Source organism: Coregonus clupeaformis, chromosome 35, assembly GCF_020615455.1.
Source record: "Coregonus clupeaformis isolate EN_2021a chromosome 35, ASM2061545v1, whole genome shotgun sequence".
NCBI classification, from domain to species: Eukaryota; Metazoa; Chordata; class Actinopteri; order Salmoniformes; family Salmonidae; genus Coregonus; species Coregonus clupeaformis.
In genome coordinates, this window is record NC_059226.1 from 25,974,166 (window position 1) to 25,988,938 (window position 14,773).

At 41.4% G+C, this 14,773-nt stretch overlaps 1 protein-coding gene across 1 annotated transcript in view; it reads left to right on the forward strand.

Annotated features, from left to right (window-relative positions):
• The first annotated feature begins 5,054 nt into the window (after positions 1-5,054).
• LOC121551224 (E3 ubiquitin-protein ligase rnf213-alpha-like) overlaps positions 5,055-14,773 on the forward strand; it is a 65,383-nt gene continuing 55,664 nt past the window's right edge. The window contains exons 1-5 of the mRNA XM_041863780.2: positions 5,055-5,198; positions 6,544-6,693; positions 7,117-7,277; positions 7,589-8,545; positions 13,796-14,007. Of these exons, the coding sequence (XP_041719714.2) occupies positions 6,591-6,693; positions 7,117-7,277; positions 7,589-8,545; positions 13,796-14,007 (1,433 nt within the window). The 5' untranslated portion in view covers positions 5,055-5,198; positions 6,544-6,590. The remainder of the gene's footprint in view (positions 5,199-6,543; positions 6,694-7,116; positions 7,278-7,588; positions 8,546-13,795; positions 14,008-14,773) is intronic.

Sequence of the window (14,773 nt, forward strand, 5' to 3'; positions counted from 1 at the left end):
GCAGCCCAATTCTAATGTTTTTTTTTCTTCACTAATTGGTCTTTTGACCAATCAGATCAGCTCTGAAAAAGATCTGATGTGAAAAGATCTGATGTGATTGGTAAAAATATCAGAATTGGGCTGCCTGTCTAAACGTAGCCTTTATTGACTTTATGTTTTAAAATACAACAAACATTATGAATTACTGTGTTCCTGTTTTTAGACCTACTCCTAGGGGGAAACAGGCCCAGGATGATCAAGTAATCTACAGCACTGTGTTCAGGTAACACATCTCAACTAAGACTATGTCACTTTGGCTGCGTTTAGACAGGCAGCCCAATTCTAATGTTTTTTTTCTTCACTAATTGGTCTTTTGACCAATCAGATCAGCTCTGAAAAAGATCTGATGTGAAAAGATCTGATGTGATTGGTAAAAATATCAGAATTGGGCTGCCTGTCTAAACGTAGCCTTTATTGACTTTATGTTTTAAAATACAACAAACATTATGATCACGCAGTACTATTACCGTAAACGTAAGGCAGATCATTTCAGAAGTAAAAAACAAATCTGTTTTACAATGTGTACATTGACCCATTCATACCTTCTTTAAGCTTTGTTAAGACTTTATTTTGGTTTCAGGCAGTAGTTGAGATGTTGCCTGGCTAACCAAACTCCTTGTTCCGACCAAATGCTATGCCACGCCTACGGATGTTAGTGTCTTCTGAGTCTGGATCTGATTACCTCCCTGACGATATCTAGAACGCAAAGACATTCTAACCGTTCTGATTGGTCCCAGAAACTGATGGGCTGGGCCAGAGCCAGAACACACGTGGGTAAAGCGCATATATAGAGGACTCATCTTTGTATCTATGACATTATGGCGTCTGTGACAGCATGGGCAGCGCAAATTGAGGCTATTTTCTTCTTCAGGTTGGCTGATCCCTCCTGATGACCCGGTTGGACCTGACTCCAACAGGGTCACCAGGAGGGATCAGCCCATGATGTTGGAAGTCCCACCCAGTTGATTACATTAAAATGGTGGAAGCCCTCAATGACACTGCCCCTGCTAATACAGCCTTTATCATTCTCTATGGTAAAGCACCGTTTTGAAAATTCTTCATTGGCTTTGATACTCTGATTGGTTAGAGATTATCCAATCGCTGATGACCTCATTTTGACGTCACCACAAACGACTTAAATGGTGGCAGTCTGACTGAAATATGTAGCAAACATAGAACGGCAGAAGATTGCAGTTACTTTGAGTCGTCAGGCAAGTTGAGATGGTGAACCTCACACAATGGACCCTAAGGATCTATTGGACTCCACTAGAGGTCAGAACAGAGCCTCTGCATGATGCATGAATTCGCAGCTGTGTACAGAGGAAGAGATTATGATATCGGCAATACACCTGAGACAATGCAAATTGCCACCTTGGATATCTGCAGTCCACTCATTTAAATATTCCATAAGAATAAAGACCCCAATATTTTGAGACATTGTTGCTTTTTGTGTGACTTTTTCCAATGTATTTCACCTAGTCATGCAGATGGCAATGCATTTTACTTAATTTAATTTTAAAACCCTTTCCTGCAGTCAAATGACCAAAAGCAACCTCTAGTGGCCTCAAGGGTGGAATGTTAATATTTTTCAAAATTAATAAATATTACTTTTTTTTAAAAACTGTAAATCCTGGGTTTCTATTTAAAAATGTTTTTTTTCTATATGTCAGTCTTCTGTGATGTATATAAAGTGTAATATTGAGATGCAAACTCAAAATGGAATACATTTCAACTCTATATCTGACATGGTACAGGTGTCTTCTTTTATTAAGCCCATAACCATGTGTGTGAGGTGTATACTTTTGTTTCAAAGTAGATGTATTTAAGACTACCAAGAAACACTGTGTGACCCTGATTTAGCCCACTGCAGTAAAAAGTTAAAGTACTTAAATTTCATTGTATGTACTTTATAGCTATCCTTAACCACTATACTTTACTGTCTTCAGTAAACATGTAAATAAAAACATGAAGTGTATCAGTCTAATTATTATTATTTAATTTTTTACGCAAATTCATAGTCCATCACCTCTCCATGTGCACTCCCTCTGTGACCTACAATGGATGACATAGAAGCCCCCCTCTGAAACCCTCTTTAATGACAGTTTTTCTTATAGAAATAGATCTAGATCCATCACAGAACATAGACTTGAATGGGAATGTTCATTCTGGTAATTATATTTCTAGGACTACTCTCCATTTTCTGAGCTGAAGCATCACCATGGCATAGCCCCTTGACCCATGACCCCATCATCTGAAGGTCATCCTGATCTCCGGCTCCCTGAGCCAGACGGCCGGGTGCGATGGATCGGACGACACCTTCTCAAACCTGTGGAAGAGCTTCACCCTGGCTCCGGACACAGAGAAAGAGGACAGGCGACCCCGGTCACAGTCCACGTACAGCCCTATCTTACCAGGGTGCTTCTGAGAGAGGCAGGGAGGCATCTTCCCATCGTGGCAGAATCCCGAGTTCACTTTCTTCAGCCTCTCAGTAGTGTTCTCCTGAGTGTCTGGGTTTTTCACACTCTCCTCCCCCTTTTCTTGTTCTACCGCCCCCTTTACTTTTGAAACCGCTTTTCTTTCTCTACGTCTCTCTTTTCTGGACCTACTCCTTTCTTTTCCACCTCTCTCTTTTCTGGAAATACCTTGCTCTCTTCCTTCTTGGGTCCAGAGAGCCCATTACCCACTTCCTGCTGTTCCATCTCTTCCTTCTGAGGGCCTGAATGTACCTCTTACAGTCCACCTCCTTCCTCTTGGCGAACTCTGCTGCAAAAGCCTTTCCAATCCCTGCTCTTGCACTATCTTTTACCCTTCCCTCCTCCTCTTCTTCCCCACCGGTCCCTCATTCCACCGGACGCATCGCAGTGTTGAGCTGGTAGTCCTTCCAGGCCTGCACACCCGTTTTACAGCACATTTCCTGCAATTCCACCAATTCGACACAGGTGGAGAGAAATGTTAGCAGTTTTTAGAGTGAGACTGACTAACAAATCAATGGGGGCCCCCCAGCAGGTAATTTGACCATGATAACAAGTTTAGATAGCTAGCCGCTAAACTAACTTAGCAATCTAAAAAGTGTTAGCTGACATGGGCTAATCGACTGACTATCAGTGACTGACATAACAAGAGTAAAACTGCTGATGCACAACCAAATTTCAAAATTGAGCCTTGTGTAGTCTACTATTCTAACTCGCAGAAAGTTGTCAGTCTCACATTCTGAAAAAAAGATAAAATGCAAAGGTTCATGACATCATGCTGAAGCAAGGACAGAGGATATTTTCAACTGGGTACAAGACACTACTGTCTGTCACATTCTGAATGTCGTGCCTTGTTGGTTGTGCCCCTGTTTTCCCTTGCATACATGAGTAATGGAGGTGGTTTGGTGAACTACGCTCTCGTGATGACCTCGCTTAAGAACAGGACCTGTATTCATAAAGTGTCTCAGAGGAGTGCTGATCTAGAATCAGGTCCCTCCCTGTCCATATAGTCTTACTCATTATGATCCAAGACCAGCACTAACACTCTGACGTGCTTTATAAATACAGGCCCTGAAGACAAATGCCTAGGATTTAGTTCGAACCCCAGTCAATAACTCATGCTTACCTGTGTCCTCGTGACACTGCAGGATGGCGTCTAGCTGGACCACCAAGCCTCCATTCAAGACGAGCAGTCCAGCTGAATGTCAGGGCAAAGAACCTGGTCCACCTCATGTTTCGATAACTCATCAAGTGGTTATGACGGGAACATAAAGCTAGGTTAGTTCTCCCTTGTCGCCGTCCCCTCCCCCTCCCTGTCATTCTGGTACCAGAATGATGGTAAAAGAATGACATCACAAACAGCACAAACCATCATTATGTTTCCAAACTTTGCATCTCCACTGTTCTTAAAGGGAATGTGTTTTTGTAAAATGTTCAGTGGGAATTGTTAAAAGTAGTCCTTGTGCATAGAGTTGTATGGTTTGTTTAACTTTTCAATCATTGGTTTCTGTTCGACAAACATTTTAAAGTGAATAATCTGAGTGTCAGCATCACTCTGTTACTGTGGAATTGCCCACAATTAAGATGCAATGTGGGTTTGTTTCCCACGGGGGGCCAGTATGAAAAATGTATGCACTCACTAACTGTAAATCGCTCTGGATAAGAGCATCTGCTAAATGACTAAAATGTAAATGTAAAACAATGTCTATTTGTTGCAAATATTCCTCTTCACTTCCCATCATTGCCAACCCTCAGTCGATGAGCAGCCAAGCTGTATTCTAGACTTCCTGTAATATGATGCCAGTATTGTGCAACTTTCTCACTTTAGAGCCTGCTCTTGCCACTTGGCAGGAGGTACAGCAGTAGTAGTAGCCTACTAGGGTGGTGTACAGACAGCTGAGTCACAGTGATTGTAGAGAAAACGTCTTGGGGAGCTGTACACATTGTACACCCCATCCACTCTGGGTGTATGGGGAAATCCCTGGGCTAGAAACCTGAGCTGTGAGGCCTTGTGGAGGAGATCTGCAGGCATAAATGGACGGTGCTCAGTGCTCACCATTTCAGTAGAGGAGGGCTTGTGCCTCAAAAATATTGAAAACATTGTTATTATAATGTTCATGCAATTAAGTCAGATCTCATATTACCTTGAATCTCATTCATGTTGACTCAATTGAACATTAGGGGGAAATGGTGTTGCTTCAGTCCAAACATTTGCAATGGTTCAATTAACACTGGCAAATTCTATCATTAAATAATAATTTTTAAAGGTGGTCAAAGCATTGCACATTTAACTTGGCATGCAAGTTCATGCCAAATAATCAGAAAAGTTTGCTGTAATGGGCATGGGGGCCCAAACAAACAGCAGCTGTTATCAGTTCTTGATTAATCAATGAACCTTTATTAATTCACTTGGGGAAAACACAATGGGAAAAAAAAAAGTGACCTTCACAGTTGGACAGTTTAAGGGCAAGAACCTACCATGTCATTCGGAAATCCCCCACCATGTAGCTGCCTTCGCTTGCAATGCATGTGATACATTGGGAACTCACTGAAAGAAATAGTTGGATAGCTAAGGCATGCGGACACTGATGAGCTTGTTGACAACCATTTATCACAAAACGAAAGTGTAATTCGACATCGTGGTCATCATTTTATTCCTGATCACATACAATCGTGCGATTAACACAGGTAAATGTACACAGTAGCAAAGCTATTTTCAATTAGCTTCCTTTGGCACTGGGGTAGCCTATTCGCTCTGGGAGACCTGTACACATTCCCGGAGCGAAGAGGCTAGCACTGAGGTGAAGAGGTCTGATGGTGTGGGAGGCTAACGGCAACTCAAAGTGGCCATTTAGCTAGCTCACGTAGTAGTTAGCAATTGTGTAGGCTATTTACCAAGCTGGTTAGATGGCAACTGCTTGAATTATAGTCATGTAACTATTGGTTTTTGGTGTCACAGATGAATTACCTAGCTAGCTAACTTAGTGAAGTTGTGCACGAAGTTAGCGTGCTAGCGAGGCAGTGCAATGTTGTTGCGCAGGGGTTGGTGTCATAATTAGTTAGCTAGCTACATTACATGTCAGCTAGCAATACAGAGGAGACAACTTTTTTACGTTGGCATGCCGGTGACGGGGTTTTGACATTAATTTGCAACAGTTTATATGGGAGTTAACTAGCTATATGTTAACTTTAATCTGTGGTTGGGCTTTTTTTGTTAGTTAGCAGCTATCCACTGGTCTGGGAACCAGTCGTTTTAGCTAACATTACACTCCTTGTCGAGTGGAATGTAGCTATACTAGCTGAACCGAGACGCGCTAGCTAACGACCACCAGGCAGTAACACATCTACTAGCTAGTACGCTTACTATTGATAATATCAGTGCATTTCTTTGTCATTTCCGATGAGCTTTTGCATTCGTCAATTGTAATATAGCTAGCTAGTTAATTATCCAGGCACTAGGCTGTTGTGTAGTTCTCTAGAAACGAAAGCGGAAGTGGCTATCATGAGTGTTGCAGAGGATTCGTTTGCCATTGGATAATTTCTCAATCGCTGGGTGGGCGTGGGCAGATTTTGCGCCTCGGGGAACAACCACACATCAGGATCTAGCTAGCTACTGTTAGGTAGTTGATTTTTAAAAAAAACTTGTCTACTTGGTCTGTAATAAGTTATATATTAGGATGACTTTGATACAAATATTTAGGAAGGAAAAGCTATTTCTAGTTCAATCATGCAGATGGCATTAGCTAACTAGCTACATTAAAAAAATATGTTTGGTTGTAGAGCCATAACGTTAACAGTAGCTATAGCCTGGACTGAAGATACTGTATGTTGTATGTATGTATGTATGTATTTGGTTTGGGGTAGATATTATACAGTCTGCCACTAAACGGATCCTAGAATATATTTGACTGGTTTTAGATTAGCGAAGTGGCTATAACGTTAGCTGGCTAGTTGTTTCTCACATTTCATTGAAATGGAAGCACCTTTAAGTGAAATGAAAGTGAAAGAGATTTGCTCCCGGGCTCTGTCATAGATACTCAACTGTTCCGTCTGAAATACAGTCGCCATTGAAACTTCAAGATGAAGTGCACCGGTTGTGGCCGTGTTGGGTTTGAGAAAACTGCAAGATACTGCAGCCAGTGTGGCCATCAGCTATCTACACAATCGCTCACCAATGAGACGGGTCAGTATTGCCCTCTAATGTTATATTATATAAATACATGCTTTTTTACTTGAAGAAACTTGATTTGTTTTTGTAAAATGTTCAGTGGAAATTGTTAAAAGTAGGCCTTGTGCATAGAGTTGTATGGTTTGTTTTACTTTGCAATCATTCTTTTTAGTTTGACATACATTTTAAATTGAAATATTGTGTTATTGTGGAATTGCCCCTATATAAAGTACTTTTCAGAAGGGGTGCTGTCAGCACACTGCAAAAAGATCTGACTCAAACCCTCCATCAAAAGAGTATTGATTTTACAACCGTAATGGTGACTGAAGGAAGAGGGGGATATAGCCTACACCAGACAATTGAGGGAATTATGATCAGCTTGACAATGTAATTCACAACCACTAATGCAACTGATGATGATTTGTTTTTCAAATGCAGACAACACTTCTGGAAGTTCACCTAAACTGTTACAGCCATCATTGGAGAGTATGACAGAGAAGACAGAAACGCAGAGCGATGGGTCATCCCTGAACAACCAGGAAAAGAATACTTCTCCAAAACGGCCCAATGAAGAGCCTAACAGCAACCCTAAGAAAAAGGTGGATATTAAAACCAACATGTTTTTCAGAACTTCCTCATTCTAATTTCACAGATTTTATTATGTTGTGTTTGAAAAGGTTTTTATGTCAAAAGTTTTTTTTTTATCGGTCACTAAACTGTATCAATAATACTGTTCAGGTATAAAAAACGGATTATAATTGTTCACCTAGCTTGTAGCCCCCAGGAATAGTAGCTGCTGCTGCAACAGTGAATAGGGATCCTAATAAAATACCAAATTAAGTCATGTTGGTTGAGGGAAGAGTGGATATGCTAAGGTTTGTTCTCTTGTTTCAACCTTTGGCTCAATCAGAGAAAAAAGAGGAAGAGGACCAAGAAGAAGAAAGACGGCCCTGCGTCATTGGACTCTGACCAGGTGACCTCTGACCTGTCCGACATCTCTCTTATGGACAGCCAGGGGAAGAGCAGGAAACAGGAAGTTGCAGAGTCCTCCGACAGCGACAGCGATGCCAGCGCCATGGACGAGACACCCAACTCACTTCATGACACGTCTGCCTCAGTGGAGAAACCAGCCAGTGCATCAGCAACATCGGCAGCTCCCAGTACAATCAGTCCAACTGGGAACACGTCTGACAATCAAGGTCCTCCAAGCACTGCCTCGTCACAGCCTGAGGCCGGCGCAGAGAGCCAGCCTGCCGCAGGGAAAGATAAACAGAGCAGTGAAGAGAATGACGTATCTCAGTCACCTTCAAAACAGACCTCAGAGTCGGCTCCGAATGACACTCCTGCGTCCCTCACCACCACCATCCCCCCTCTTCAGTCAGCCTCAGCGGTAGCGGTGAAGACCGCTGACCAGAAAGCTCCAAAGGCTGCTGACGCAAAGACCGCTGACCAGAAAGCTCCAAAGGCTGCTGATGCAAAGACCGCTGACCAGAAAGCTCCAAAGGCTGCTGACGCAAAGACCGCTGACCAGAAAGCTCCAAAGGCTGCTGACGCAAAGACCGCTGACCAGAAAGCTCCAAAGGCTGCTGACGCAAAGACCGCTGACCAGAAAGCTCCAAAGGCTGCTGACGCAAAGACCGCTGACCAGAAAGCTCCAAAGGCTGCTGAAGCGAAGAGCACCAAGAACAAGAAAGACATGGCCAACTCAAAGCAGACGAACCTGGACCAGAATGCAAACCAGAATGCTAAGCAGAACCAGACACGGCAAGACAAACAGGAAGGGAAAGACGGTCAGCAGAACCACGACTCGAAGCCACCCACCACTGTTAATAAGGACATGGTGTTTGGCTCTCAGAAGAAATCAGAGGTAATGTAGCTGCTTGACATTACAAAATACACTGAGGGTACAAAACCTGCTCTTTCTATGACATAGACTGACTAGGTGAATCCAGGTGAAAGCTATTTGTATTTATTATGGATCCCCATTAGCTGCTGCAAAGGCAGCAGCTACGCTTCCTTGGGTCCAGCAAAATTAAGGCAGTTTGTACAATTTTAAAAACATTACAATACATTCACAGATTTCACAACACACTGTGTGCCCTCAGGCTCCTACTCCACCACTACCACATATCTACAGTACAAAATCCATGTGTACGTGTGTGTATAATGCATATGTTATCGTGTGTGTATGCATGTGTCTGTACCTTTGTGTGTGTCTCTTCACAGTCCCCATTGTTCCATAAGGTGTATTTTTACCAGTTTAAAAAAAAAATCTGATTCTACTGCTTGCATCAGTTACCTGATGTGTAATAGAGTTCCATGGAGTCATGGCTCTATGTAGTACTGTGCACCTCCCATAGTCTGTTCTTGACTTGGGGACTGTGAAGAGACCTCTGGTGGCATGTCTTGTGGGGTATGCATGGGTGTCCGAGCTGTGTGCAAGTATTTTAAACAGACAGCTCGGTACATTCAGCTTGTCAACACCTCTTTAAATAAACAAGCAGTGATGAAGTCAATCTCTCTACCACTTTGAGCCATGAGAGATTGGCATGCATGTTATTTTTGTTAGCTCTCCATGTACTTTTAAGGGCCAGCCGTGCTGCCCTGTTCTAAGCCAACTACAATTGTCCCAAGTCCCTCTTTGTGGCACCTGACCACACTACTGATCAGTAGTCTAGGTGCGACAAAACTAGGGCCTGTAGGACCTGCCTTGTTGATAGTGTTGTTAAGAATGCAGAACAACGCTTTATTATGGACATACTTCTCCCCATGTTTCGACCATGACAGTTTACAATCCAGGGTTACTCCAAGCAGTTTAGTCACCTCAACTTGCTAAATTTCCACATTATTGATTACGAGATGTAGTTGAGGTTTAGGGTTTAGTGAATGATTTGTCCCAAATACAATGCTTTTAGTTTAGGAAATATTTAGGAGTAACTTATTCCTTGCTACCCATTCCGAAAAACTAACTGCAGCTCTTTAAGTGTTGCAGTTATTTCAGTTGTTGTAGTAGCTGACGTGTATAGTGTTGTGTCATCCGCATAAATAGACACTGGCTTTACTCAAAGCCAGTGGCATGTCTTTAGTAAAGATGGAAAAAAAGGAAGGGGCCTAAACAGCTACCCTGGGGAATTCCTTATTCTACCTGGATTATGTTTGAGAGGCTTCCATTAAAGAATACCCTCCTGTGTTCTGTTATACAAGTAACTCTTTATCCACATTTATAGCAGGGGGTGTAAAGCCATAACTCAAGTTTTTCCAGCAGCAGACTATGATCGATAATGTCAAAAGCTGCACTGAAGTCTAACAAGACAGCTCCCACAATCATTTTATCATCAATTTCTCTCAGCCAATCATCAGTCATTTGTGTAAGTGCTGTGCTTGTTGAGTGTCCTACCCTATAAGCGTGCTGAAAGTCTGTTGTCAGTTTGTTTACTGTGACATAGCATTGTATTTGGTCAAACACCATTTTTTCCAGAAGTTTACTAAGTGTTGGTAACAGGCTGATTGGTCTGCTATTTGAGCCAGTAAAGGGGGCTTTACTTTTCTTGGTTAGCGGAATGACTTTAGCTTCCCCCCAGACCTGAGGGCACACACTTTCTAGTAGGCTTAAATTTAAGATGTGGCAATATCGTCCGCTATTATCCTCAGTAATTTTCCATCCAGATTGTCAGACCCCGGTGGCTTGTCATTGTTAATAGACAACAATAATGTTTTCACCTTTTCCAAACGGACTTTACGGAATTAAAAAGTACAATTCTTGTCTTTCATAATTTGGTCACATGTACTTGGATGTGTAGTGTCAGCGTTTGTTGCTGGCATGTCATACCTAAGTTTGCTTATCTTGCCAATGAAGAAGTCATTAAAGTAGTTGGCAATATCAGTGGGTTTTGTGATGAATGAGCCATCTGATTCAATGAATGATGGAGCCGAGTTTGCCTTTTTTCCCAAAATGTAATTTAAGGTGCTCCAAAGCTTTTTACTATCATTCTTTATATCATTTATTTTTGTTTCATAGTATAGTTTCTTTTTATTTAGTTTAGTCACATGATTTCTTAATTTGCAGTACGTTTGCCAATCACTTGGGCTGCCAGACTTATTTGCCATACCTTTTGCCTCATCCCTCTCAACCATACCATTTTTCAATTCCTCATCAATCGAAGGGGATTTAACAGTTTTACAGTCATTTTCTTAATGGGTGGGTGCTTATTAGTAACTGGAATAAGCAATTTCATAAATGTGTCAAGTGCAGCATCTGGTTGCTCCTCATTACCCACCACAGACCAGCAAATATTATTTACATCAACATAGGAATCATTACAAAACTTATTGTATGACCTCTTATACACTATATTAGGCCCAGCCTTTGAAACTTTGGTTTTCCTATTGTGATCATTACATCCTATGGATTTGGATACTGCTTTAAATTAGTAAAGATGTGATCAATACATGTTGATGATTTCTTTCCTGTCCTGTTTGTAAATACCCTGGTAGGTTGACTGACTACCTGAACCAGGTTGCAGGCACTAGTTACAGTTAGAATTTCTTTCTTGATGAGAGCCAGAAAATATTTAAATCACCCAGAAAATATACTTCTCTGTTGATATCACATACAGTTGAAGTCGGAAGTTTACGTACACCTTAGCCAAATACATTTAAACTCAGTTTTACACAATTCCTGACATTTAATCCTAGTAAAAATTCCCTGTCTTAGGTAAGTTAGGATCACCACTTTATTTTAAGAATGTGAAATGTCAGAATAATAGTTTGCGACCAAGCTTTAACTTCCTGACTGATGTCTTGAGATGCTGCTTCAATATATCGACATCATTTTCCTTCCTCATGATGCCATCTATTTTGTGAAGTGCACCAGTCCCTCCTGCAGCAAAGCACCCCCACAGAATGATGCTGCCACCCCGTGCTTCACGGTGGGATGGTGTTCTTCGGCTTGCAAGCATCCCCCTTTTTCCTCCAAACATAACGATGGTTATTATGGCCAAACAGTTCTATTTTTGTTTAATCAGACCAGAGGACATTTCTCCAAAAAGTACGATCTTTATCCCCATGTGCAGTTGCAAACTGTGGTCTGGCTTTTTTATGGCGTTTTTGGAGCAGTGGCTTCTTTCTTGCTGAGCGGCCTTTCAGGTTATGTCGATATAGATACTTTTGTACCTGTTTCCTCCAGCATCTTCACAAGGTCCTTTACTGTTGTTCTGGGATTGATTTGCACTTTTCACACCAAAGTACGTTCATCTCTAGGAGACAGAACGCGTCTCCTTACTGAGCGGTATGACAGCTGCGTTTCCCATGGTGTTTATACTTGCGTACTATTGTTTGTACAGATGAACGTGGTACCTTCAGGTGTTTGGAAATTGCTCCCAAGGATGAACCAGACTTATGGAGGTCTACAATTGTTTTTCTGAGGTCTTGGCTGATTTCTTTTGATTTTCCCATGATGTCAAGCAAAGAGACACTTAGTTTGAAGGTAGGCCTTGAAATACATCCACAGGTACACCTCCAATTGACTCAAATTATGTCAATTAGCCTATCAGAAGCTTCTAAAGCCATGACATCATTTTCTGGAATTTTCCAAGCTGTTTAAAGGCACAGTCAACTTAGTGTATGTAAACTTCTGACCCACTGGAATTGTGATACAGTGAATTATAAGTTAAATAATCTGTCTGTAAACAATTGTTGGAAAAATTCCTTGTCATGCACAAAGTAGATGTCCTAACCGACTTGCCAAAACTATAGTTTGTTAACAAGAAATTTGTGGAGTGGTTGAAAAACGAGTTTTAATGACTCCAACCTAAGTGTATGTAAACTTCCGACTTCAACTGTACATTATCAAGCATTTCACACATATTATCCAGATACTGACTGTTTGCACTTGGTGGTCTATAGCAGCTTCCCACAAGAATGGGCTTTTGGTGAGGAAGGTAAACTTGTAGCCATATTACTTCAACAGTATTTAACATGATATCGTCTCTAAGCTTTACATGAATGATCCCTTATTAACTTCACTTGTTAAATCCACTTCAATTAGTTTAGGGGATTTTTAAGCCTTGAGACAATTGAGACATGGATTGTGTGTGTGCCATTCAGAGGGTGAATGGGCAAGACAAAAGATTGAAGTGCCTTTGAACGGGGTATGGTAGTAGGTGCCAGGCGCATCGGTTTTGAGTGTGTCAAGAACTGCAACGCTACTGGACACCCAGCCAACTTGACACAACTGTGGGAAGCATTGAAGTCAACATTGAAGTGGAACGCTTTTAACACCTTGTAGAGTCCATGCCCCAACGAATTGAGGCTGTTCTAAGGGCAGAAGGGGGTGCACAATATAAGGAAGGTATTCCTAATGTTTTGTACACTCAGTTTATATCTCTTCATATCTGAATAGTATTGATCTAACACCATGGGGTTCTCTTTTATCAATCCAATGTATTTGTATGTTGCTATGATACGGGCTAGTATTTATTTCCATAAGGTAACCCTAACTTAATATAGCCTGTATTCTAAACCTGAATTAGGGCAACATTTGCCACCATGTGCGCTAATTAACTAGATTAGTCAAAAAAATGCTTAGACTAGGTTATTATGGGTGATGTAGTTTGTTTTGTCTAAGGGTGCGGGGGGAGCTTGTTACCTTCCCTGACTTGGTGTGTGTTTGAGATCAACTACATTGTAGTCGGACTGCGCAGAACCACTGATCTACAAATCACCTTTAATTATAGTCTTGAGTGATTATATTCTGCGCTTCGCCCTGCTGAAACTCATCCCTTCAAACACACTATTTACATTTTAACATTTGACTTACAATCAGCGCATTCAATTAAGGTTGGTAAAACAAGCACATATCCGAGTCATTTCAAGTGAAACCTTCCTCATAAAAGCAGCTATCAGCGAAATCCGTGCTAGTAAGAAAATATAAGTTCCGGTATTCGCACAAGAAAGATGAGTAGAACAGTAAGGTGTTCTGTTTTTTCTTCCTAGGTGTAGTGCGCTAGGGAGGTCAACCAAGCTGCTATTTGAAGAGATGTTCTCACTGTATCTGTTTGTCCTCTGGCCAGGCGGAGAGCAGACTGATCCTCAAACTCTCTGTTTGTCCTCTGGCAAGGTGGAGAGCAGAGGCTCCAGTGTGGACCCACAGGTGAAGGTGGAGAACATGGAGGTCCAGCAGCAGCCTGCCCATGGGGGAGGAGACGCCTCCACCACCACCTCCTCCTCCTCCCCTACACCACAGAGCCCAGGTGTAAATAAAGAGAAACAGAAAGACAACAAAAGCGACGACTCTGAAACCAAGGGTCAGGATGTTCCACCGCCAAAAAGGTATTTACAAATTGTCTGTTGTTCATAACAGAAGTCACACAATGATAGCATGAAGAACCTGAAAGGCATATTTTTGTGCACAAAAGCACTTTCAAAAACACCCACAGACCCTCAATGATATGCTTATTTCAAAACATGTTTTTGAGAGTGGAAATCCACTTTAACCATAGCTACAGAAGTAAAGTAAGCAAAGAAAGTATTCATACTCCTTGACTTATTACACATTTTGTTGTCTTACAGCCTGAATTCAAAATTGATTAAATATATTTATTTTCTCAACCATCTACACACAATACCCCATAATGACAGTGAAAACATGTTTTTTAATTTATTGAAAATGAAATGCAGAAATATTATTATAAGTATTCACACTCCTGAGTTCACAACTCCAGTGTATATTTGGCCTTGTGTTTTAGGTTATTGTCTTGCTGAAAGGTGAATTTGTCTCTGAAAGGTTTTCCTCTTGGATTTTGCCTGCTCTTATTCCGTTTATTTTTATCCCAAAAAACTCCTTTGCTGATGACAAGCATACCCATAACATGATGCAGCCACCACCGTGCTTGAAAATATGAAGTGGTACTCAGTGATGTGTTGTGCTGTATTTGCCCCCAACATAACACTTTGTATTCAGGATACAAAGTTCAGTTCTTTGCCACATTTCTTTGCAGTATTACTTAATTTTATTTTTTTATTTTATTTCACCTTTATTTAACCAGGTAAGCCAGTTGAGAACAGGTTCTCATTTACAACTGCGACCTGGCCAAGA